The 27,187-nt window shown below is 39.3% G+C and overlaps 2 protein-coding genes and 1 long non-coding RNA gene across 3 annotated transcripts in view; 1 reads left to right on the top strand and 2 right to left on the bottom strand.

Moving 5' to 3' along the window:
• The window catches only part of LOC145488723 (putative gamma-butyrobetaine dioxygenase), a 156,854-nt gene that overhangs the window by 47,180 nt on the left and 82,487 nt on the right, over window positions 1-27,187 (top strand). The gene's annotated exons all lie outside the window — the stretch shown is intronic.
• Window positions 1-27,187, bottom strand: part of LOC145488740 (uncharacterized) — a 144,037-nt gene that overhangs the window by 114,941 nt on the left and 1,909 nt on the right. The window lies entirely within an intron of this gene.
• LOC145488715 (uncharacterized) lies at window positions 1,132-21,611 on the bottom strand. Its single transcript, XM_081467637.1, has 6 exons — window positions 20,287-21,611; window positions 19,657-19,724; window positions 17,646-17,756; window positions 8,144-11,196; window positions 4,848-8,023; window positions 1,132-2,319 (listed from the first exon to the last, which is right to left on the bottom strand). Exons 1-5 carry the CDS (start codon window positions 20,387-20,389, stop codon window positions 4,870-4,872), a joined length of 6,489 nt encoding a protein of 2,162 aa, XP_081323763.1. The 5' UTR covers window positions 20,390-21,611; the 3' UTR covers window positions 1,132-2,319; window positions 4,848-4,869.

Here is a 27,187-nt window from a genome sequence, read left to right as displayed (position 1 = left end):
GATTGGCTAGAGCTAGGCTTTTGTCATGTCACGATCAACAGTCACGCTCTCATGCAGTCGTACGCTGCTTCCCGCTTGCGAAGACAAACTAGACTATTGTGTGGACATTGCGATGAATATTTATCGAGGGCAGCTTTCTGGAAACATCGTAAGGCTTATTACGATGTGCAAAGATGATAGGGACACCATGGAAAATGGGGCAAAGAGACAAAAGGGAATATATTGGTTGAATTATTGAGAAATAAAAACGTTTATGTCAGGTACCATTTTCTATCAGTCATCCTAGCCCTGGATTTACCCATTTTTTTCGGGCCCCATTTTTCCGAGAGGAAATTGATAACAGGAAGAAACGGATTGATCACGACTAGCTGCGACGCATTCCTCGTTAGAAAGGAATATACCATATTTGCGCTAGTTTTACGATTTTGCGAAAAGTATGGCTTGATACAACCTTTACATAAAACGTAAATAAGCGTAAATGTGACTAGACACATTCATGCTAGCTTTTCAGCAACTTTACATTTGGTTTAGTAAAATATAACTTTGCGCAAACTTTACGTGGCGCGTAAAGGAACGTAAATCTTTTCAACTTTAAGCTGCATTAACGCAAGCTTTACGTCCGACAGCGTAAATCTACCTTTGCGTGCCTTAAAGAGCATGTAAAACTGGCGTAAAGCTGCGTAACGAACTTTACGCAGATTTACGCAACTCCGTAAGTCTCCGTAAATCTCACCGCGCGAAGTGAACTGACGAAACTTAACACCAATTGAAAAGGGAAGGGAGGGCGGTTAGCAACGAATAGTGGAAAAAAATAGAGAAATAAATGAAACAAGCAGCAAGAAGTCCTCTAAATTTTATGCTAGGTAAGATTTACAAGCTGCTGTCATAGGGAAAGCAAAAAAAATAAGAAAAAAGAAATTAAATAACAATCAGTAAATAAATAAATAAAAACTGTTTGATTTCATTAACACTGTTTTCATAAATCCATACATATATATATTGACTGTCGACGTGTAGACCGCATGAAAAGTCAATCATATAAGTTTGCAAAGAATATCCCCTCTCCTTCTCATAATAACATGATTGGCTTTTCTCGTTTTTTTTTTTCTTTTTTCCAAATTGAGAAGTATGTATTCTTGTTACATATGAATGACGTACACCAATGCGTCATTGCAACGAGCGCACATTAGCCCAGTATTCATTTAAGGCCTTTGCTATTTTTATTGGCAGGTCGACGCGAGGCGCAACTTTATTGCCTAGAAAGCTCTGGAGAAGGGGAGAGTGCACAGGATGCTCAACAAAGTTGTGATAAAAACATCGTTTCCGAGGATTGCGGGGAAGAAAACATGGTGTGTGGAGTGGGAAGTTTCCAGACAGAAGACGGCTTTCAGTTTAACCGTGGATGCTAGAGAAGAGAAGGATTTAACGAATACGCAGCTGAATGTGCAGCCAACACTAAAGGAACGTGTGTTGTAGCAATGTGTGATACCACCAATTATAGTCCTGATGAGCTGCCTGTAACTGGTGCTAATTGAAGGCAAATATTTGTTTGAAAAGTTCGTGTTAAAACAGAGGAAATAAAATTGCTGAAGGTTCAAACGTTTTTCTTTTAATTTACCTTAAATCTTCTAATTTTATTATGAGGTACAAAATCGTAAGGCCTTTCTAGAACTATTACTAATCTTCAGTAGTTTAAAGATCCTTGCATGATATTAAAACGCAAAATAATATCACTAGAAATTCAAACAATGTGCAAAAATATACGTAGCAGGGCACTTTGCTTACTCAACAAGAAGCAGTTTGTTCTATCGCAGCAACTCGTCCATTTCAAATGACAATGCAAGCATAATACAACCACTAAATTCCTAAACAATTCTCTATGTGTTCTCTAACAAATACTCATTCTTTTCATTTTGGATATTTAACACGTTACGGAAAGACAACACCTTGCTTCTTAATTTTCTGAAATTACTAAAGTGTTGTTTTCCCTTTATTGTTGGACAGTGTATGAATTTACTATTCATTTGTGATTACTTCTAAGCTTCTCTTACACATCCCTAATATTATGTCCAAGTCTATAAAATAAAATAGTAGACTCAAATGAGGCGCATCCATTTATAAAATTATGGGTGCAAAAGCCTTTACGGATACATATTGATACAACTCTGATGTATATAGAGTCCGGAGAAAAGCATTTCCCTACAAACTCAGAGTTGGCCAGTCAGCTATTTATATTTAAAAAGGCAATAAAATTTAGCAGTCTCGTAATAACGAATCGACAGAGTCGCCCCATCCTTCTGGATAGATGGACTGAACAACCTAAGAAGTAAGACAAAACAACAATGTTAGATATTATCGAGAATGACGTTTGATCACTTTATTAAGTGGCAGTCCCGCTAAAAGCGGTCCACTCGACTTCGGGACCAAAAATAATTTTCCTTCATTTTTTGTCAGTGAGAATGGTTTGACACATATATATAAAAAAGCAACTTATTATTTTCCAATCCCTTATTTTTGCTTTGCTACGAGCCAAAATTGAATTTCGGCTGAACTGAGGTTGCTGACCGTGATCAGAAAGGTAAAATTCACCGATTTTGTGAAGCGTGCTACGTTGCCTAAAATGCAGCTCACGGAATTTCGTTTTCATACGAATTTTAAAGCACATTTATTACTTTGACTGACGAATTATGGAAACTTTTCGAAAAATTCTAAGCTTACCAGCGAGGCTGGAAGACACCCTACTCCGAGGCCTTTGATCACCTACTACAATTTAGCCAAATTTGACGGGGAAAATCTCAAAAGTTGGGTCTAAATGAAGCCTAAAAACCACATCACAGTAAATTTCATACCTTAATAAACCGTTCTATAAGTTCAAACCGGTGGGTATCTTCTTGGATTGCACGCGAGAACAGATTAAAATCTGCCACAGTCAGTGCGTTTACATAGCTATCGCTCGTGTCAAAGCTCGTTTGCATAACCCTAGCACCCGGTGAGTGGGGGTGTGCACTTCCCAAAACCCTTACCCTCTTTATGACCAAAATCTGCGATTTTTGCTACCCTATTTATGACCTGACCAAAAATTCGATAGCCTATTTATGACCGTTGCGGCTGACACAGTTGCTTTAAACATAAGTTATAAAGAGCTTTTGTTGAAGGTCTTATTGATAATGGTGAAAAAGTAACTTCTGCTAAGAAACATACCCAATTCAAGACTAGAGTGCTAAAACCATACCCAATTTTTAACCAAAATGGCCAAAATCGATACCCTATTTATGACCCAAACGGCTGAAGAACCCTACCCTTTGAGGCTTCACATACAGATACCTAAGTAGTCCATATAAGAGAGTATCCTCCTCCCGGGTAATGGGTCACGTTACAACTTGTGTGACATTTTGACGAAGCCGGTGCAGCTTTTGTTGTATAAACGGCCCGATAAACGGATCCCGAAGCTTATTTTATGCGCTGTGCAAGATACTAAAAGACAAGCATCAAGCATAAAACAGAAGTAAAGCCCATCATTCATCGAAAAACATAGTTCCATTCAAGCCTGTCATGTTCATTCAGGTTCATTTCCCAGCGATGCAACCGGCAAGTGTTTGTTGTTGTTGTTTTTCAAATTAGGGCATATAGCCCTCAAGTTTCCAGTAGTCTTGGCAGTAGTACTGGATTCAGTTGCCATTAAACGGTAAATGAAAACTTACGATCTTCTTCTTCTCCTTGTGCTACCTCTGCAGCAGAATTTATTGAAGGGTCAGGACGACGGCCACGTTTAATTTCTACAGACCGGCGCCATTATTTACTTTTGGAGTCTCGCAAGTCTTGAGAATTGATCAACTTTAACGCAACCTTCACCTCAAAACTGGATCTAGAGTGTACACAAGTATTAAAGGAAGCTATTTGCCACTACGCAGAAGGTTAACAAACGAACCTGAACGGAAGAAGATGTATTTTCACCGGGTGCTAGGGTTATGCAAACGAGCTTTGACACGAGCGATAGCTATGTAAACGCACTGACTGTGGTAGATTTTAATCTGTTCTCGCGCGCAATCCAAGAAGATACCCACCGGTTTGAACTTATAGAACGGTTTATTAAGGTATGAAATTTACTGTGATGTGGTTTTTAGGCTTCATTTAGACCCAACTTTTGAGATTTTCCCCGTCAAATTTGGCTAAATTGTAGTAGGTGATCAAAGGCCTCGGAGTAGGGTGTCTTCCAGCCTCGCTGGTAAGCTTAGAATTTTTCGAAAAGTTTCCATAATTTGTCAGTCAAAGTAATAAATTTACCTTAAAATTCGTATGAAAACGAAATTCCGTGAGCTGCATTTTAGGCGACGTAGCACGCTTCACAAAATCGGTGAATTTTACCTTTCTGATCACGGTCAGCAACCTCAGTTCAGCCAAAATTAAATTTTGGCTCGTAGCAAAGCAAAAATAAGGAATTGGAAAATAATAAGTTGCTTTTTATATATGTGTGTCAAACCATTCTCACTGACAAAAAATGAAGGAAAATTATTTTTGGTCCCGAAGTCGAGTGGACCGCTTTTAGCGGGACTGCCACTTAATTTCCCGTGAAGCTATTGCAAAATTCATTTCATTGCGCGAACAAAAAACAGTGTCCTGGCGACCACAAAGGTACAGCGCAAGTATGGTAGTATTTTGCAGCATAAGTTTGCGCTTTTGAAGACACGTTTTATGAATTGTGTCAGTTAATTAGGCTATTTGAGATTTTCAAAAAACGCAAAAGTATTGTTATTTGTTTAAGACAAATAAGACTTCACCGAGTTGAAACTTCAATATTACTTAGTTTCCAATTGTATCATCTCAACATTAAAAAAACACTTAAGTACCTTTAGCTATGTTGAAGTTCATCTAATCGCCTTTAGCCAAGTCCAAGGTAACATCATCACCGATGAGTACAAATGGAGCCCAGTGCTTCACTTCGCTAAATTTCTCAGACTCTCTCAGACACTTCATGGCGTGGTTCAGAGATTCACTGGCACTTCTTCCTTCTGCTAAGTGAAGGTAGAAACTCTTCATGAACTCCTGAGTGGCATAGTCGTCAATTGCCCACAGAGACACAACAACAGAACGAACACCGGCACCCAGGAAGGCTCGTGCAATGCCAACCACACCCTCAGCCTTAATCTCACCACGGCCACTATGGCAACAACTTAACACAACCAGTCCTGCTCGCATTTGAACTCTCATCACGTCACTCATTCGTAGCACGAAGTCTTCTTCAACAGGGATCTGAGATGCTCGTGTAGGATTTGGTGCCAAAGCAATTTCTCCTGTTTCCATTCTACCATGTGCTGCAATGTGCACCAATGCAACTGAGGGGAGTTTTCTCATCACTTGAGCTTTTGTTGCCTCTTTTCCAGTGAGGGGAAAAGTGTTGAGTATTTTCCCAATCATCTGTACTTCCATCTTTGCAAATGGCAGCTGGTGTAACCTTTTACCACGATAACAAACTTGCTCTACGCATGGATCTCCCACAAGCAGCGCCCCAGACTTCTTGTGGTAATCTGGTGAACAATCTCTGATCAATTTCAAACTATTCAATGACGGAATGACCCGGATTCTGAAAGACTCGCTTAAGAACTTCGAATTAGAATCCATCAATGCAGCATAAGGAGCCAAGCACAGTGGACCTTCGGGAACAAATATCAGTTCATTGCCATTAACCAAATCTATGATGGGGCTAATGATGACGTCATACAATGTTCTTAAAGGATTGGTATCTGAGTGCGTTAGTTGGGATATGGTCTGATCCCTCTTCTTTGACAGGTCTCCCCCGCTTTTCCTATCCAGTGAACGATCCTCGCATTTCACACCTCTACTGACATCATTTTTTTCACGAGCATTGTTAATTAAAGACTCCAACACACTGCTCGCATTTTCCTCCGAATTATTATCGCTGAGTTCTTTTCTTCTTAACTGAACATCTTTTCCATTTTGAATAATCCAGAAAATTATTTCTCTTTCGTGGACTGCCAAAAAGACTGTATCTGAAAGGAGGCAACTTAATGTGTCGCAAGTCATTTTTTTCCCAGTATGTGGTGTTTCAGTTTCGTACTTTGAATTCATAAGATCTGTTAAAGCTTGTGCACGTCCTTGCTCAACAGCGAACAAAGCCTCAACTACGTCACCTTGTTTTAAAATCAAACGCCATAATCTAGTATAAACCATATTATTCACATTGCGGTAACTAATTGTCCACTCATCTTTGCCTTGCAGATTCTGCCTAAGATCATTGAACAATCGGACGCTAGAATGATAACAATCAAGAGCCATCCTCATAGAGCATTGAGATTCAAGACAACTACCAAGATTAGCATACGACATTCCTTCTCCAGCCCTGTCTCCCACTTCTTTGGCAATTTTTAGACGCCGTTCATGGTATTCGATGGCTTTTTTGAAATCTCCCAGACAGTGATAAGCGTTGCCAAGATTACCATACGACCTTCCTTCTCCAGCCCTGTCTCCCACTTCTTTCGCAATTTTTAGACGCCATTCGCCGTACTCGATGGCTTTTTTGAAATCTCCCAGACTGTGATACGCGTTGCCAAGATTACCATACGAACTTCCTTCTCCAGCCCTGTCTCCCACTTCTTTCGTAATTTTTAGATGCCGTTCATGGTACTCGATGGCTTTTTTGAAATCTCCCAGACGGTGATAGGCGTTGCCAAGATTAGCATACGACCTTCCTTCTCCAGCCCTGTCTCCCACTTCTTTCGCAATTTTTAGATCTAGCTCATGGTATTCGATGGCTTTTTTGAAATCTCCCAGACTGTGATAAGCGTTGCCAAGATTAGCATACGACCTTCCTTCTCCAGCCCTGTCTCCCACTTCTTTGGCAATTTTTAGATCTAGTTCATGGTATTCGATGGCTTTTTTGAAATCTCCCAGACTGTGATACGCGTTGCCCAGATTAGCATACGACTTTCCTTCTCCAGCCCTGTCTCCCACTTCTTTGGCAATTTTTAGATCTAGTTCATGGTATTCGATGGCTTTTTTGAAATCTCCCAGACTGTGATAAGCGTTGCCAAGATTACCATACGAACTTCCTTCTCCAGCCCTGTCGCCCACTTCTTTCGCAATTTTTAGACGCCGTTGATGGTACTCGATGGCTTTTTTGAAATCTCCCAGACGGCGATACGCGTTGCCAAGATTACCATACGAACTTCCTTCTCCAGCCCTGCTTCCCACTTCTTTGGCAATTTTTAGATGCCGTTCATGGTATTCGATGGCTTTTTTGAAATCTCCCAGACTGTGATAAGCGTTGCCAAGATTAGCATACGACCTTCCTTCTCCAGCCCTGTCTCCCACTTCTTTCGCAATTTTTAGATCTAGTTCATGGTATTCGATCGCTTTTTTCAAATCTCCCAGACTGTGATGAGCATTGCCAAGATTACCATACGACATTCCTTCTCCAGCCCTCTCTCCCACTTCTTTCGCAATTTTTAGATGATGTTCATGGTATTCGATGGCTTTTTTGAAATCTCCCAGACTGCGATGAGCGTTGCCAAGATTACCATACGACCTTCCTTCTCCAGCCCTGTCTCCCACTTCTTTCGCAATTTTTAGATGCCGTTCATGGTATTCGATGGCTTTTTTGAAATCTCCCAGGCTGTCATAAGCGTTGCCAAGATTAGCATACGACCTTCCTTCTCCAGCCCTGTCTCCCACTTCTTTCGCAATTTTTAGATCTAGTTCATGGTATTCGATGGCTTTTTTGAAATCTCCCAGACTGTGATGAGCGTTGCCAAGATTGCCATACGACCTTCCTTCTCCAGCCCTGTCTCCAACTTCTTTCGCAATTTTTAGACGCCATTCGTCGTACTCGATGGCTTTTTTGAAATCTCCCAGACTGTGATACGCGCTGCCAAGATTAGCATACGAACTTCCTTCTCCAGCCCTGTCTCCCACTTCTTTCACAATTTTTAGATGCCGTTCATGGTACTCGATGGCTTTTTTGAAATCTCCTTGACGGTGATAGGCGTTGCCAAGATTAGCATACGACCTTCCTTCACCAGCCCTGTCTCCCACTTCTTTCGTAATTTTTAGATCTAGTTCATGGTATTCGATGGCTTTTTTGAAATCTCCCAGACTGTGATAACCGTTGCCAAGATTAGCATACGACCTTCCTTCTCCAGCCCTGTCTCCCACTTCTTTCGCAATTTTTAGATGCCGTTCATGGTATTCGATGGCTTTTTTGAAATCTCCCAGACTGTGATAAGCGTTGCCAAGATTACCATACGAACTTCCTTCTCCAGCCCTGTCTCCCACTTCTTTTGCAATTTTTAGACGCCATTCGCCGTACTCGATGGCTTTTTTGAAATCTTCCAGACTGTGATACGCGTTGCCAAGATTAGCATACGACCTTCCTTCTCCAGCCCTGTCTCCCACTTCTTTGGCAATTTTTAGATCTAGTTCATGGTATTCGATGGCTTTTTTGAAATCTCCCAGACTGTGATGAGCGTTGCCAAGATTACCATACGACTTTCCTTCTCCAGCCCTGTCTCCCACTTCTTTCGCAATTTTTACACGCCATTCGTCGTACTCGATGGCTTTTTTGAAATCTCCCAGACTGTGATACGCGTTGCCAAGATTACCATACGACCTTCCTTCTCCAGCCCTGTCTCCCACTTCTTTCGCAATTTTTAGATCTAGTTCATGGTATTCGATGGCTTTTTTGAAATCTCCCAGACTGTGAGACGCGTTGCCAAGATTAGCATACGACCTTCCTTCTCCAGCCCTGTCTCCCACTTCTTTGGCAATTTTTAGATCTAGTTCATGGTATTCGATGGCTTTTTTGAAATCTCCCAGACTGTGATAAGCGTTGCCAAGATTACCATACGACATTCTTTCTCCAGCCCTGTTTCCTACTTCTTTCGCAATTTTTAGACGCCGTTGATGGTATTCGATGGCTTTTTTGAAATCTCCCAGACTGCGATGCGCGTTGCCAAGATTAGCATACGACCTTCCTTCTCCAGCCCTGTCTCCCACTTCTTTCGCAATTTTTAGATCTAGTTCATGGTATTCGATGGCTTTTTTGAAATCTCCCAGACTGTGATGAGCATTGCCAAGATTACCATACGACCTTCCTTCTCCAGCGCTGTCTTCCACTTCTTTCGCAATTTTTAGATGCCGTTCATGGCATTCGATGGCTTTTTTGAAATCTCCCAGACGGTGATACGCGTTGCCAAGATTAGCATACGACATTCCTTCTCCAGCCCTGTCTCCCACTTCTTTGGCAATTTTTAGATGCCGTTCATGGTATTCGATGGCTTTTTTGAAATCTCCCAGACTGTGATAAGCGTTGCCAAGATTACCATACGAACTTCCTTCTCCAGCCCTGTCTCCCACTTCTTTTGCAATTTTTAGACGCCATTCGCCGTACTCGATGGCTTTTTTGAAATCTCCCAGACTGTGATACGCGTTGCCAAGATTACCATACGAACTTCCTTCTCCAGCCCTGTCTCCCACTTCTTTCGCAATTTTTAGATGCCGTTCATGGTACTCGATGGCTTTTTTGAAATCGCCCAGACGGTGATAGGCGTTGCCAAGATTAGCATACGACCTTCCTTCTCCAGCCCTGTCTCCCACTTCTTTTGCAATTTTTAGACGCCGTTCATGGTATTCGATGGCTTTTTTGAAATCTCCCAGACGGTGATACGCGTTGCCAAGATTAGCATACGAACTTCCTTCTCCAGCCCTGTCTCCCACTTCTTTGGCAATTTTTAGATGCCGTTCATGGTACTCCATGGCTTTTTTGAAATCTCCCAGACTGTGATAAGCGTTGCCAAGATTACCATACGAACTTCCCTCTCCAGCCCTGTCTCCCACTTCTTTCGCAATTTTTAGACGCCATTCGCCGTACTCGATGGCTTTTTTGAAATCTCCCAGACTGTGATACGCGTTGCCAAGATTACCATACGAACTTCCTTCTCCAGCCCTGTCTCCCACTTCTTTCGCAATTTTTAGATGCCGTTCATGGTACTTGATGGCTTTTTTGAAATCGCCCAGACGGTGATAGGCGTTGCCAAGATTAGCATACGACCTTCCTTCTCCAGCCCTGTCTCCCACTTCTTTTGCAATTTTTAGATCTAGCTCATGGTATTCGATGGCTTTTTTGAAATCTCCCAGACTGTGATAAGCGTTGCCAAGATTAGCATACGAACTTCCTTCTCCAGCCCCGTCTCCCACTTTTTTGGCAATTTTTAGATCTAGTTCATGGTATTCGATGGCTTTTTTGAAATCTCCCAGACTGTGATAAGCGTTGCCAAGATTACCATACGACCTTCCTTCTCCAGCCCTGTCTCCCACTTCTTTGGCAATTTTTAGATCTAGTTCATGGTATTCGATGGCTTTTTTGAAATCTCCCAGACTGTGATGAGCGTTGCCAAGATTACCATACAACCTTCCTTCTCCAGCCCTGTCTCCCACTTCTTTGGCAATTTTTAGATGCCATTCATGGTACTCGATGGCTTTTTTGAAATCTCCCAGACGGTGATAGGCGTTGCCAAGATTAGCATACGACCTTCCTGCTCCAGCCCTGTCTCCCACTTCTTTCGCAATTTTTAGACGCCGTTCATGGTATTCGATGGCTTTTTTGAAATCTCCCAGACTGTGATGAGCGTTGCCAAGATTACCATACGAACTTCCTTCTCCAGCCCTGTCTCCCACTTCTTTCGCAATTTTTAGATGCCGTTCATGGTATTCGATGGCTTTTTTGAAATCTCCCAGACTGTGATGAGCGTTGCCAAGATTACCATACAACCTTTCTTCCCCAGCCTTGTCTCCCACTTCTTTCGCAATTTTTAGATCTAGTTCATGGTATTCGATGGCTTTTTTGAAATCTCCCAGACTGTGATACACGTTGCCAAGATTACCATACGAACTTCCTTCTCCAGCCCTGTCCCCCACTTCTTTGGGAATTTTTACATCTAGTTCATGATACTCGATAACTTTTTTGAAATCTCCCAGACTGTCATAAGCGTTGTCAAGATTAGCATTTGAATTTCCTTCTCCAGCCCTGTCTTCCACTTCTTTGGCAAGTTTTAGATGACGTTCATGGTACTCGATGGCTCTTTTGGAACCTGTCAGATGTTTTGAAACGTTGATATAACAGGTTCCTTCTCCTGCGTTGGTTTTCAGCTCTTTGGTAGTTTTCGGTAAAGAGTTGGTATTTTCCTATCAGACAAAAACGCATGTCAGTTAATGACGAAATCTTGAATATCGACCCAAAAAATTTACAAAGTGCTATTTTCGGGATTTATAAAGCTGAAACTATCAATATCATTCCAAAGCAAAGCTTTGGTGGTTAAACACTTCTTGGTCTAGCCTGCACCAATGAACTGGTGAAAGTCTTGGGAATCTTTTTTTCTGATGATAGTGTTGACAATGAACGGAAAAGCTTTACTAACAAAGTGGATAATCTTAAGACAAAACGTGCAGCTGGGCGTTGGCGGAAACTTTCTCTGCTTGGGCCGTGCTTGATTGCAAATACCCTAGGATTGTCTCAAATTCTTTATTCGGCTTCCATGGATGACACTACAAACAAATACGCATCTCTAATCCAGTCGCTACCTTTCCAGTTCTTATAGAAAAACAAACCAGATAAAATCAAGAGACAAGTTTTATATCAGGACTATGGCGATGGTGGTTGGCGGTTCACTAATGTTTAAATTACGTTTAAGTCCCTGCACTTAGCCTGGATGTAGCGTCTCCTCAAAACTGATGACAAAGAAGATGATACTTGGTCAGCAATTCCAAAATTTTATTTTATAAAATGTGGCGGTCTTTTATTTTCTCTTACGCTTCAACTATGATGAGAAATTTCTAAAGGATTCAGACATGCCATCCTTCTACAAGGATATCTTGTTTTCTTTCCTGGACCTAAAAAGTGTTTATAACTCTGAGGATGAAAAAGACATGATTCTCTTTGAAAATAAAGTGGTCCTCATTGACGGGAAGATCGTTTTTTTACCATGATTGCGTTGAAAAGGGTGTCCACGGTGCATGATGTAATTGACCGCCATGGCTGTTTTTTACCATTTGAACTGTTCCAACAGCGTTATGGAATTAATTGTAATTTTTTCAAATATTTCCAAGTAATCTCTGCGACCCCGAGCACCCTAGGGAGAAAAGAGCCAAGGAGCGTGCTAAGCCTAATGTCAACATTTTATCCGGCGGCAGCCTTATTTCAATTATCTTCACTCTTAACCATCGACCTCTAGAAACTTAGGTCTGAAGACTATTATTGGCTTTTTCGCGATAAACGGAAGTATCAGGCCACTGGTCCAATGAAATGGGATCGCAACTTTCCTCCGACGGCTTTCTCATGGAGCCAAATCTTTAATAGAGTGCAGGCTATTTGTGAAGAGAATCAACCGAGAGAATTTTACTCTAAGCTTATCCATCGCATTGTCGCTATGAAGACAGAGCTCACTCTCTATGGAATTACAGGCAATAATAGATGTTTCTACTGAGGTAAGCCTGACTCAGTTCTTCATACATTTCATAACTGTAGTACGACATTTTATTTTTACAATCGGCTGTAGAACTGTTTCAGTAAAATCAATAACACCTCAATATCCCCGGCAAACTACAAATTATTGTTTGGTATGGCGTGTGAAAAGGACAATAACAATGTTAGGAAATTGAATATCTGTTTATTATATGCTAACTGTTATCTACATTATCACAAGGTAAATGAGAGGAATCTTAACTGGATTGAATTTACTACGAAAGTAAATTACAAGTTAAGAATAGAAAATCAAGTTTCTGGTATTCTTTTATGATGCTTTTTCGCATTTTCTGTCCTGTTAATACTTATAAAAGACATTAGATTGATAAAAGGATATGTCGTTTTAAAGAAAAGGGTGATATATTGCTAGAATAAATGTTAGATTAATTAAAGGATATGCAATTTAAAAAATAAGACTATTGCTGTTACGAATGTAAAGTTCCTTTAAATAGCTGTTAAGAGTGCCTACCTGTAAAAATCAGACAAATTCTTAATTTCGCGGCAAGGGTCGAAAAGTCGATTTCGCTTATATTCTTATGGTAGATAGGCTAGGGTATGACAAAAACTACTGGATAGTTTTTTTTGGCAAAATATCCTTTTATTTCAAAGAAATATGCAAATTTCCAAATTCCGTTAAAATCGCCATTTGACGCACCATTTTATTAAACAAGTTTGAGAGCCTCGCATGCAAAACCACATCATCCTTCCGTCTTTAAAACACTCAAATATCTTTTTGCAATGTTTAAATGTGTACTGGGTTGATTTTAGGGAATGTAGCGTTGTCTTTTGGTGCAAAATAATTAAATTTCGAAGACATGTATTTCATTCACTTAAAAGTACTTCGTGAATATAATAAATTTTCACCATGTGCGAAACCTTCAAATGGATTAAGCTTCCGGTGGTTGAATCGCAGGATGGTCTACAGATTCTTGTAAAAATTTCTTTGGGCAAATAATTGTGAGCGACGCGAGAGCTTTTCAAAGTACGTTAAAAATGCAAATATTTGACCATTCCCTCGTCAAATTTCAATTTACGGGTTAGGCGTATATTTTAGCATGCGCGACATGACTTGACCTATAATAAGTTGAAATAGACACAGAGCTGAAAATTTCGATAATGTTCTAACCTTATTTGTAGTAAAAGGCTGGTCCAAAGCCGATTTGACGTGTTTTTAGTCCATCTCTCACCATTTGTCGTACGTAAAGCAGAAGTTTGCTTTTGTCTACACAAGGTTAACGTCCGATGTACATCGCCTACTGTCAAGCTATTATTGGTCGAATACCATGAATCTGTGACCATCTTTCTGCGCATATGAACATCACTGCATCTAAGTCAAAAACGACTGAATCATTTGTAGATAGCTGCTTGCTTTGCACTGCGCCAAAATATTACTTCTGATCGATTGCTGACCATTGCTGATGAGCGCGTCGGCGCAGCACAATCTTACAGCCGTTATTTGTTCGTCACGCAATGCTGTCACGGCATATGCTGCTCATTTTGATCTATTTTGTATAGAGCACTCTCAGGATAAGTGAAACAATTTAATCATTGTTCATCTGTTTGTTCATATATATAATAATATGTGTATATTTAAATAATCGTATTCTATAGTGTACGTGGCCTCGGTCCAAATCACGTTTGTTGTACGTTCTGATGTTTCAGACAACAGCTGATAAAGCTAGTGCCTGTACTCACTAGAATTTTAAAAGAAATCGCCATAAACAAATTATAGATCAATGAAGCAAGAACTAGCTGAAATAAAAATAGGAAATCACAACGTGCCTCATTCGTGAGAAAAACAGACTAAATTTAATTAGTAACTACGTTAGTAAACAAACCCTGGCCATGCCATTTTATTTGGCGTATTTTTGCTTGCTTAGTGGCGAGGCATTGGTATGTTTGTAACAGAAAATAGAGGACTGGTGTCAATACAGTCCAAAATTATTGTCAGTGAAATATTGTAAATAAAACACCCATTGACCGGTCCGTTTACCTCCGCGGCCACCATTTGGTCGTTCCTATAAGGGTTTCATTATCGTCTTTATTCCTATTAAGCGGCCACCCAAAATTTAACAACTTTGCTTTGAAAAGGGCGATGGCAGATAACCGTCTGAAATTGAAGGTGCATGACGAGTGATAATTCAAATACACGTCTATCATGATTGTCTTGAATTGTCTCCATGTTCACCAAGAAATTTACAACCCGATAGTGAAATATTAAATATTCAAGGTACATCAACCTCTATTTAAGCGGCTAGCCCCATTAAGCGGTCACCACCCATTTCCCCGAGGGTAGCCCACTGTATTACATGTAAACCAAAAATAATTGCACAGCGCGAAAAGACCTAGGTATGAGTTTAGCGTTACAGTATTACGCAGGGCATGTAGGTAGCGGTGGTCGAGTAAAAGATAAAAACAGGGGCAATGGTAAACTATTCATTCTTTTCATTTCTTAATTTAATCTCTTCCTACTCAACACGACTGGGTGCTCCCAGTGGTTCCAAGCCTTACGGGGCCTTAGGATTAGTATTAGGATAGAAACTGTCCTACCCCTACCCCCTAAAATGGGATGACAGCATTGCGTGATGAACAAGGAACCGCTGCAAGCAAGCATTTAAGCCATCAAACCATGATGATCAAACGTAATATTTTGGTGTAGTGCAAAGAAATTAAAGCAACTATCTACAAATGACTTAGCCGTTTTTGACTCAGATGCAGTGGTGATCATATGTGTCGAAAGAGGGTCACAGATTCATGGTATTCGACCATTAAATAAGTTGACAGTTGGCGATGTACATCGGACGTTATGTAAACAAAAGCAAACTTCTGCTTTACGTGCGACGAATTGTGAGAGAAACACGTCAAATCGGCTTTGGACCAGCCTTTTACAGCAAATGAGGTTAGAACATTTCGAAACTATCAGCTCTGTGTCTATTTCAACCTATCATAGGTCAAGTCGTGTGGCGCATGCTAAAATATACGTCTAACCCGTAAATTGAAATTTGACGAGGGAATGGTCAAATATTTGCATTTTTAACGTACTTTGAAAAGCTCTCGCGTCGCTCACAATCATTTGCCCAAAGAAATTTTTACAGGAACCTGTAGACCATCCTGCGATTCAACCACCGGAAGCTTAATCCATTTGAAGGTTTCGCACATGGTGAAAATTTATTATATTCACGAAGTACTTTTAAGTGAATGAAATACATGTCTTCGAAATTTAATTATTTTGCACCAAAAAAGACAACGCTACATTCCCTAAAATCAACCTAGTACACATTTAAACGTTGCAAAAAAATATTTGAGTGTTTTAAAGACGGAAGAATGATGTGGTTTTGCATGCGAGGCTCTCAAACTTGTTTAATAAGATGGTGCGTCAAATGGCGATTTTAACGGAATTTGGAAATTTGCATATTTCTTTGAAATAAAACGATATTTTGCCAAAAAAACTATCCAGTAGTTTTTGCCATGCCCTAGCCTATCTACCATGAAAATATAAGCGAAATCGACTTTTCGACCCTTGCTGAGTTATTTTCCATTTTTATGGACAGGGACTCTTAAAAGTAAGTAGGGTAAAGAAGCTGTCTTGTACTGCAAGTCGTGTTAATAGCTCTGTTGTATTGTAAGTAGTGTATGTAGCTTTTATGTTATTGTTTTAGTGTAAAGTAGCAGCAAAAGTATTGTAAAGTGAAAGCAAACATATTTAAGCGAGTAAATCAAAACCAAAGTATATTAATTTTGCCCTGGGATTGCGATGGCTTTCTTTGAAGTCTAGAATTACAAAATATAATTATGCTGCCAATTATTCCAGGGTGCTGCCAATCTGTACTCTTCTTCCGTATAACAGTGGCTGGTTACAATATTAATAATCTTAATGTTTTACTGCCTTGACATAGAGGAGAGACGTCAAAATGCTTCCGTTTTGCTGGATGCGGCCTTAGTATAGTTTAACAATATAGTTACATAAAGAGTGAAAAAGTTGTAAATATTAAACACAAGGTAAGATAATATATATGTACTCGTTACAATATAAAATAGTCAAGAAACGGCAGGTAACAATCTACAATCTTGAACATAATAAAATAAAAGATTAAACCACCACTTCCCCGTAATCACTGATGAACTGGCCCTAAACCCGAAGCGCATCATTTTTTCTATCAATAAAATGGGGGCGAGGGGTGGTCTTAATTTTTGATTTAAATTGTCCAAGAATGTACGTGTTGAAGTAGTATGGTTAGCAATAGTTGCTCCCAGTAGAAACCATGCCTTATCGCATTTTCAAACAGCGAGAAGAGAGGTGAGAATGTGATGCGGAGCGGAGTCTTGCCGAAGATCTTCATACATTTTCATACATCTTCTCACTTGCAAATTGACGTAAAGATGAGCACAAACGTATCGCAGAATGGATAACCGCCTTAGTTTTCATTCTCTATCTCCTCGATACCGTAAAAAAAGATGGCGGACGATGTTTATGTATATGCTTATGATTTCAGCAGCACGTTTTCACTTGACATAAGCATAAGCATAAGTTCTCCTAAGTTTGTTGCGTTTCCATTTGACAATGACATCATGAACTCGAGATTTCTATCACGTGCTTGATGACGAGGGCTCAGCCCAACTCAGCTATCACGCATACAAACCGAGAGCGAATAATCTAATTGCTTGAGTATAAATATACAAGTTGTTAAAAAAACTTGAAGTTCTTTTCACAGGCACTTCAAAAACGTAAAGAAGCGGCCGCCATTTTGTTAACAACCACAGGCTGCAAGAGTACTCGCACTCTTCAATAGAATAGATATTAAGTAGCGTAGTGAATAAGAGAACAACATTAGTGATAGAATGCTTGTATATTTATAGAGAAATCGGATACAAACAAAAAGATAATCTTTTCTATTTCGTCTTATGTTAATTTTCAAAATGTAATTTATCTTTGCTCGAGTCATTGTTATACCTTAACAGCTCTTGCTAGCTCTTTGCTTCTAGTGAGCAATAGAAGTATATGTTTCACCGCGCATTTTCGTACAAGAGGTTTTTTGAACAACATATATCAAGTTCGGCATTATTTAATCTCCCCTTTAAAGCCTAGAATATATTTTCCTCTAGCACTACTTACCTGGCCCTTCACAGAGTGAGTTTCGGGATTGCTCTTTGCTTCTTGTAATTTAACTCGATCTCCAACACACTTGGCTCGTAAATCTAGTAATGTCTTGTTAGTCTTGTCAATCTGCTTAAAGTTAAGGCACATGACATAATTAAAATATAACGGGTCAAGTGACTGATTATTCCCCAGCTTGGGGAATATCCGAGTGATGTTTCCCAATTTTCAAAACTGGGCGTGTTACGAAAAACATTTGAAGGAAAATAGACACAATAGCCTACATTTGGTAAGACAATATGCTCGGATATTTGTCAACGGACATTATATGTTCGTTCCGTGGACAAATATCCGAGCATATCTTCGCGCCCAATGGAGACTGTTGTTATATGTACTTAGAAATATTTTTAACTACTTATATTTATTTTATATTATTTTTTCCAAGAGGTCACGGTAACGAATCCTGCTATCTGATTAAGTTTTTAGCGCGGTCGGGATTTTCCTATCTCTAACTACGGTCTCGGTAACGTTTTCATATCGGGTGATATCGTCGTGTTGATCAATCTGAAATGAGATGGAAGACATGAAAAATCTAGGGATCGCAATGAGCCGATTTAAAACTATCGTATAATGCGTACTTTCCGAGAGTAAGCAAACAGGTATAAATCACAAAAATTAATTAGCAATAAGGGTCGAGGTAGCCTGGGAACGCAGACGTATTTCCGGCTGGCACTTGTCTCCGCCGAAAAATAACGTCCGCGAACCCGAGCCAGGAAACGATTTGTGTGGCGTAGAAATTGTTAGTCAATCACAGTTTAGCTCAAATAGCCCCAGAACTACTGCGCGAGGTATTCCCCGCGAGGAGAACCGAGTTTCATTCTATCATGGAAACTGATTGGCCAAAGAGAAAACAAAAGTCATTACGTCACAAATTCGTTTCCTCGCTCGGGTTCGCAGACGTTATTTTTCGGCGAAGACAAGCGACAGCCGGAAATACGTCTGCGTTCGCAGGCTAGGGTCGAATCGGCCCCTTTTATTCGTAAAATTAACGGAGGTGAATATGTATCCTGTCTAGTTGATCTAGCGTTACGCTTGCATTACAATTGTTGGGTTGGGCAGTGGATTCCTTCGCACAAGTGACACGAGACAGCCCAGGCATGGGGCCTTTCAGCTCACTATACGGACCTCCCAGCCAGTAAACAACATATGTACCTTTGCGAAAAATTAATTTATCTAGTGCTGTGTAATAAACTAAAAATTGGTAAGTAACACGGGCGGGCAGAAATTAATGTAAACTAGCACACCTAACAGGCGAAGAATGCTGCACACGGCCTAGTTATCCATTGAGTGACTTATTTCGTGACTGTAAGAAACAAAGGGTATTTTTTGTAGGGAATTTGAATGAGAATTTGGCATCTTGCAGTACAAAGGGATTTGACCTCACGTGAAAGTTAGTGTGAGAAAAAAATCACATCTTGGTAAACACTTAGAAAAATGGTGGCTCTTTTGATCTGAAGAAAAGGCAGCCTAGAAATAGTGAGTAGATAAAACTACACACTTTAATCTCTAAGTTGTTTTGTAGGTTGCCAAGCAACTGAGCGTATAAAAAGTGGATTTCAAACTCTATATTCTTTCCTACAACGATTCTTCCTTTAAGTCAGAAATGGCTACTCGTTTCTCCTAATGAGAATTTCAATCAAGTTGCCCCTTAAAGTAACAACTCATACTCCCAAGACTGTACAATGGAGAAGGGTTTGATAGAAGCCTCCTTAGGGTTTTGCAATTACAATTTACTTTGAAAGCATTGTGACTTTTGTAAATAGCCTGAAGCTACCATAACCACAGCTATAAGGCTTCTTGATGCCCTATTATGCTTAGCGCGATTCTAGCGGCATATATATAAGGCAGAGAGAACACAACTTTTTGTAATTTATCCCTTGACAACTTTCCCTAGAATCCCTAAAGGTAACATGATAGTTCCTTTTTACAGCTGGCAAAAAACATGAATAATTGATGTTATAAAGGATACTGCCAATCCCTTCTCGCACCACGATATGGCGTCACCATAACATTGTAGGTGCTCACAAGCACTTGCACCTACGACAAATAATTTAATATGAGGTCAAAAAATAATATCTACAATGCACAGGTGAAAACATCCAAAACCTGATTTATTCTTGTAAAAAGCCATATTCGTAATTTGGTATTGGACTCGAAATAGCTTGCAATGGAGGCTCATGCGAGGGAATATCGTTGAAAAGATATTAATGTCATTTGCATTTGAAGAGCTCGATACGATAGCTGTCGACTTAACAAATTGAAGCCCGTTTTTCATGCGTCTGTCCTGTTTATGATCATGAATTCCGTCATAACATTATCAAAATAGCTGTGGATCCACGAGGTAGGAGCCGAGTGGATCCACAGTTTGTTGTCAATGACAGAACAGACGTATGAAAAACTTGCGTCAATACTTTTTTTATAATAATAAATTGTCAGATTGTCCGCTCAGCCGCTTTTGCTTGTCGCGTCAACGTCGCATAATTCATAAATTCAGGCGTCTGTTCGCTTATTGACAATGAAAATTAGCCAACGAGCGCGCGATAATTTCTTTAGTTATTGTAAAGTTCATGCTGTAAATCAGTTGAGTCAAGGATTTTACCTGTTTCTATGGCCTTAATCAAAGTTGGTTCCAAATTGACGGCAGCCGTTGCATCATTCAGGGCCTCGTGGAAATTCCCTGAGTAATAGAACCGAGAAAACATTTCATGCACAGTAGAAGAAGAAGTAGCGAAAAAGTAAAAGCGATAAGAGCTCACGAGGTTGTAGAGATATGCAATGTGCGTGTCTTCTTTCAATGCTCAGTCCCCTATCAATTTGGTGGCACGCAACGGATCTGTTCCGATCCTTGAAATACGAATGACTCCCGATAACTCAAAGCTCCAAGAGCACGTTATGGAGAGTCATCGGATGATGGGAACAAACGACCAGGCAGTAGGGAATAAAACGGTTGTGTTTAATCAGGTTTAATACTGAGAAACAGTAAAACTTGAACCATTCTTCGCCAACAGAGCAGAGTAAAATAGATCTGAAGGGAATAAAATAAGACAAGCTAAACAGCAGACCAATAAGGTTTTGGATTAGCATCGCTTGAAGCGAGCTGAATTCAACCTTTGTCACCGGTCGTCTTAGGTCGATAGTAGGGACATTCCAAATACAATTAACATATTCATTATGCAGCATCATCACTTAGCATCTCTCTTGGCTCACTGCTAAATTTTCTCATTCTGATTCGCTAAACCTGATCATTTCTCGTCCCAGGGAGGGGTGGGGGCACTGTCTGGTGGCGTTGGCCTAGACCGATGACACAATAAGATCTTGCGCGGACACTATCAGACGGTGGTATACCCATTGGCGAATATCAGTCTATAGTACCCCTTTAGTGAAGTAGCTCATGAAACACACCTTCTTATATATATCATTTTGTTTTAGATGAAGTTAAAGAGCTTATAAGCTTCTGTGCGGATTTCTGTTTTAAAATAGAACGAATAAGTAGTTTTCAGGCTGAAAACCGCGATGAATTACGATACAGTAAAACAACAATCGAGCGTAAAGAAGTTTGAGGCTGTAAAGGGAAGACAAATCTTTTAATATAACGACTTTTTTACGTTTTTGCGGTTCAATATTTGGCTTACAGAATTGTATTTAATTTACACATACAAGTTTAATTTTACCCAAAGAAGTAGAAACTCAGCATAAAAAAAAAAAAGAAAAACAAAGCGAAAATTCAAAAAATACCAGAAAATTTACCGGTGAACATGAAAGACAATTAAGTATTTATTTCTATGGACTGATAGTTTTCCCCGGAAAGTTAGTTTCCCAAGATAGTCTCTTCAAATGATAGTTTTTATTATAATCATTGAAAGGCTGAACTCAAAGAAAGCAACACTTGAACTTCTTTTGATTGGCGGATAAATTTGAAAATGACAAGATCAAAATCTTACCGAGATGGTAATAAGCTGTTGCCCTGTTGCTGTGTAGCTTGGCATTCAGCTGGAAATCCTTACAGTTCACATGAATTCCGTCTGTGTAGAAGTATATCGCGTTACAAACTTCTTTTCTTGTAAATTCTTTGTCACCTTCTTCCTGATAGACTTCTGCTACCGCTGAAAAAGCAAAGCAGACTTGATTAGTAACTTATTTTGTTTAATTTGTTTACCTTACATCGTTCATTTTCTTGCAGAGTGAGATAGGCCTTCTGCGGCACTCTAGCGCAAGTAGTTACGTGAACGTGAGGTGAACACAGCTACGCGCAGCTAACATTATGTATTACTACATTTTATATCCGAGCCTGAATTAACCCTAAAAACACGTCTGAATAAAATGGGATTTAAATCTTTTTAGTTCTTTTCTGTGAAACGGTCTGTGAGTTGTCACTTTATTGCAGTAGTTAACATTTTTAAGTAACATTCTGTAAGTATTTTATCAAAAAACTCTTTAAGGCTTGTTTACACTTGCGCATAAGTATAAGCATAAGCCGACATACGCAGACGCAGCACGATGTTGATAATTAGCGACTTTTGTTTGAGAAAAGGCGCTAATTATCATCATCGTGCTGCACCTGCGTATGTCGGCTTATGCTTATGGCATTGCGCTAGTGTAAACCAGCCTTTGGTTCACCCCAGTCTTGTTACACTACTACGTAGTGGAAGATAAATGTGGTCAACGTGAACAGTTGTTTGTATCTCGGAGACGCTTTACATGTAAACCAAGCGGTTAATGATTCAGTTTAAGTGGTACTATGATCAAATTTTTACCCCTTGAATTTTTAGGTTAATCATAGAATTCCACGAAAGATGAAAAACACCGTTTACCGTATGCAGATATCTGCATTGGTTCTGGTGATGTTTAAGTTTGAAAATGTGTTAACTAGGCAAATGAAAGGACTGATGACGTCATACACTCAACCAAATATTACATCAAGTATAAAAGTAGAGCTATCTCGGTCAATTTGCAGCAGAAACCATTGAAACTTGGTAGGCTATTAGTTCTACATGCAACACACCTACGACTATAATAATTTCAGTTCCCATAGCAACCCACACTTTTCCAGTCCCCTCCAACGTGATTTCAATATTTTAGTGATTTTTTAGTTCGAAAAACGTTTTTTCTGTTTCGAATAATTTGGACAGCTTTCCGTCGCGAGTTGGTTTCTAATTTTCAAGGTAAGCTTAAGTTATTATCCATTTCTCAGTCACTATGTCGTTTTCCTCCTTTCTTCGAAAGTTAACTACACAGCCCTCGAGAATTTAAGCTTACCTACCGAGAAATGCCTTGCTATGCCTCCTTGTTATTTCATTCAGGTGTTGCTAACCGAGTTTCCTCGGCGACAGGAGTTGCTTTGGTCCCGCAAGCCACTGAAATTTTCTTAAGCCATGGCTATAAATAGTCATATTGGGATGTGATTTCAGTCGAATTGCTGAACTTACTGGAGCTGTTTGTTATCGTATTAAATGGAAAGATCAATCTGCGAATAACTGATTGTCTACCTCATCACATGTTCAACGGGGATGCTGGAATTTTGTGCTTGCGACTTTTATTTAACTGTGTTTTGCTTGCCAACATCGCAACAAATTAAGCTTATGTACACTATGAAAAACTGGAATCAAATGATGTTTTGGTTTACACAAATGATGTTCTCCTACTACATGACAAACTGAATGATGTGGAGGAAATTCCAGGCCCTGCAATATTTGATATGATTGGTCCAACGATCACTGTGTCTGTAGACTACAAATCAAGGAAATGCAACACTCTTTGGTGAAGATACTGGAAAGCAATGTGTTGAATTGTCTCATCAAATAGAATATATTAATTTGCAAATTTATTTCACTCTGAATTTAATTATTGGAAATAACCTATATAGCTCTTCAAGATATTCTGTACGAGCAAATGACTCTTTGCTGTAGACTGATACACGTAGCTAGCTGACTTACATCCAGGGGGTCTATGACATTTCCAGACTGCACACTTTTTATTCATTATCGGCATCCTCATTTCCACTACCGAGAGCTAACCGTAAACAGGCTAACCTGAGCATTATTTAGGCTAGCCTGAGTGTTATTTAGGCTATGCAGAGTGATTTTTAGGCTAACCAGGCTACTATTTAGGCCTGAATGTAGTTTTTAGTTTGTAAATGTCATACACTGCATTCCATGTTTGTTATCAATTTTTGATAGATGTATACATGTACAATACAATACAATACAATACCTTGCAATGCTCTATTCCCTCTATGAGATGTGCCTGCAGGGAATCATGGTAGTTGTATTTATAAAAACAAATATCCAATCCAAGATGATTAAAACAACTACCATCATGTCTCCCTACAGGTGCATCTCATGGAGGGAATGGCTATTATGGCATACCATGCAATGCAATACAGCACATATATCTTAATAGATGTTTTGATGTACAAAGCATTACTCTATATTATTATGAGTCAATGTGCTGTATTTTGATGAGCAAGACAATACACAAACAACGAATAAAATTATACTTCGATACTGCACATGAAATTGTGTAATAAGTGATTTATTTCCCAAATGTTGTAGTCAATATTTAGTTATCAGCGAAAGAGAGAAAGTGCGACAGTTTTGCATGTCTTGCACAGACCTGACAAGTAGGAAAATAACTTGTTATACAATTTTGCTGTATATTTGTACCCTTTCACTTGTTTTTTGAACTATTATTACTGCAGTTCAATAATTATGTGAGTTATAAACAGATCCAGTGAAACAAAGCAGCACTGAGTTTCACACATAATGTAAAATGCAAATTCAAACTTAACAGTGCTGACATTTACCTTCAGATACAAAAGCAGACAAAATACCAACATTTTGATCTGCACCTATAAAGAAGTAACTAATGCACAGAAAAGTTGAGGACAGTTGCTTTGGAAACATGCTCTTACACTTAAAGTTGGCACTGAACAATTTTGACACTAACAACGACGCAAGACATCTGCACCATGCCATGTCAGATGTGAGCACAAGAATCTAGTAAACCAAAGTCAGGCAAACTAGCTGGGCAATGGGAAATGGAGCACTCTGTTCTCCATTGTTATTTCTTTTTTCATACAAGTATTTAACTTTGTATCAACGTCTCATCGATATTTTTTATGTGAGGAGTTGAGCTAATTCACAGAATTCTTTGTGCAACTATTGTATTCTGACAACCACTTGAAGATTTTGATTCAGTTAATTATTAGAAACACTCTTCTGTCCAGAAGACACTCTACAAACAACTACCCATTGATCAGCATGCAACCTTACAACAAGCTATCGTAAGAAGTATACAAAATGTACAGTGATTAGCGTTGTTGCTTCCTTTTTATTCCACGTACAGTTACATTTTAATAAAAGAACCTTGTAAATTCTCCATGCAAATTGATTGTTGTTCAACATGTCTATATTCCCTTTACAGCCATAGTAAAAACTTAATATCAGAACTTCAGTGTAATTCAAGGCCATTAAGTCATCGACTTGGGGCTAACGTTCTCAGTTACAGACTTTTATATAGTAGGCTTAGCAATTCCAGGAAACCATCTTGATATTTCATGAACAAGTTAATTTGACATTTGTCGGTAAACTTCTGTCAATAACATTTCCTGCTTAAAACTTATCATTTCTTCCACTACTCCATGGACGGCTCTCCCCTTAAAGTGTCCGTCTCTGATTATGGCTCCAGTTAGCTGAAAACGCATTAAACACGCGTACGCATTGCGGACCTATTTTTTAACACGACTTCACCCTTATAGTGCAAGTACTGTATTTATTCAATTAAACGCCGAGGCGTATGATAAATTTATCGTGATTCGAGTGCGGCGTTTATTCGATGGTGGCGTTTATAAGAGGGCGGCGTGTATTTAAAATCCAATTCATTTATTGCAAACAATAGTATGGTAACTGAAAATTTGAATTTTAAAAAACAGAAACACGTTTAAGTGCTTGTCTGGAAAGTCATTTTCTATATCGTTCTCAATTTCACAATTTGAATGTTAATACTATTGCAATACATAAAGTGAATAAAGCTCACTCAATTTCAATGTCACTTTCCTCTTCATGAGCCAGTTAACCACTCCGCTTTGACAACGAGACTGTGCATTGCAAGAATTCTGGAGATTAGGGAGCTTAGTGAAAGAGCATTGAAGTATACTATCTTCGAACTAAAAAAAAACATTGTTATCTCCAAACCTTTATTAAGCTATTCTGTCAACTACCGTATATTATTCGCGTGTTTTGATTATATTCCTTTGAGCTTCGAATGTACTGCTCTTAAACATACAATCAAGGAAAAAATTTTTTTTCTCAAACTGGAATATTACCGCATTTGCTTTTTTTGAGTCTATTTTTGCAATAAACGCCGCATCATGATGCCTTTATTCGAGGGCGGCGTTTATTCCAATAAATACGGTATTTTAACATCAAATGACTATCAGCTACGTCAATTCGTGACACATCCTGTCTAGTTCCCCTTGTTCTCCTTTACCCACCCTGCTAAGAAGAAAAAGAGAGCTTCCTCGCGAATATCACAAAAACCCGTACAACAGCGAAAGTCTATCAGAGTTACTGATCTCGTTCAGACATTTTCTTTTTCACATTTGACTACTTTCCAGGACAACGAGCAATTCTCAGTCACCAGCGCAGCAAGTAACGTAATCAACAAAATACACATTAACACCGCTAAAAGTCGGATACGACATAGCTCCACTAAGATCACCTAACTTGCCTCCTTTCCCTTTGAAAAACACACAGTCGCCCTTTGAAAAATGAATACGAAGCAATTGAATATTCGGGTATAAAGTTGAGGCCGCGCCAGAAAGCACGTTTTATACGGGAAGTTGAATGACCTTCAATAAACTTCAGTGATATCAAGTGACCAGTGTGTCGCAATTTCTGGATATTTTATACATATGATTGAGTAACGTTCAGAAAAAACACATACAACAGCAGCATTTTTAAATATCAAGCAAAATTTGAATACTTCATTCCCCGCGAAAAACCAGATCTAAAACACAGACGAATGTATATGGATTCGAAATGCGTCAACAAAGATTATGCATTATTATGTATCGAATATTATGTATCGAATACGTACCTCAGCCAGACCTTCACTTCAGCTGATCAGACAGAAAACCATGATTCAGATGATCTCAGATGACTTGTTAGCCTATGGAGAACAGATTACAGCAATTACTACACGAGTCGTTGAGAAACATTGGAAAAGTTTGAGTTTCTGAATCGACTAGAACCTTCCAGTGTATGGAAAATGACTGAAAACGAAACCAAAAGTTGAATTACAAATGATCAAAAAGGGGTTTTTCCCTCATTCCATGAAAGATTAGCGCTCTGGCTCATGACCTCATAATATTAATCTGGCTTGTACACGCGATCAACAGTGTAAGAGAAAGGATTCGAAAAGTCGCCTGTGTGTTAATTACTTGATTAATTGGTATTTTTGGTTAGTTTTTCATCTTTGATTACGAATACAACTTTATGGCG

Source organism: Orbicella franksi, chromosome 5, assembly GCF_964199315.1.
Source record: "Orbicella franksi chromosome 5, jaOrbFran1.1, whole genome shotgun sequence".
In the NCBI taxonomy this organism is placed as follows: Eukaryota; Metazoa; Cnidaria; class Anthozoa; order Scleractinia; family Merulinidae; genus Orbicella; species Orbicella franksi.
Note: the sequence above shows the minus strand (reverse complement) of the source record. Positions and strands in the feature narration are given on the sequence as shown.

Excerpts from the sequence above, each read along its gene's own strand:
- LOC145488715 (XM_081467637.1), bottom strand. The coding sequence starts at position 20,389 with ATGTTTTCTCGGTTCTATTACTCAGGGAATTTCCACGAGGCCCTGAAT. Across the intron at positions 17,757-19,656 it reads GGTGCGAGAAGGGATTGGCA|ATTGACAAGACTAACAAGAC; the intron begins GTATCCTTTATA and ends AACTTTAAGCAG. Across the intron at positions 11,197-17,645 it reads CTCACTCTGTGAAGGGCCAG|GAAAATACCAACTCTTTACC; the intron begins GTAAGTAGTGCT and ends TTTGTCTGATAG.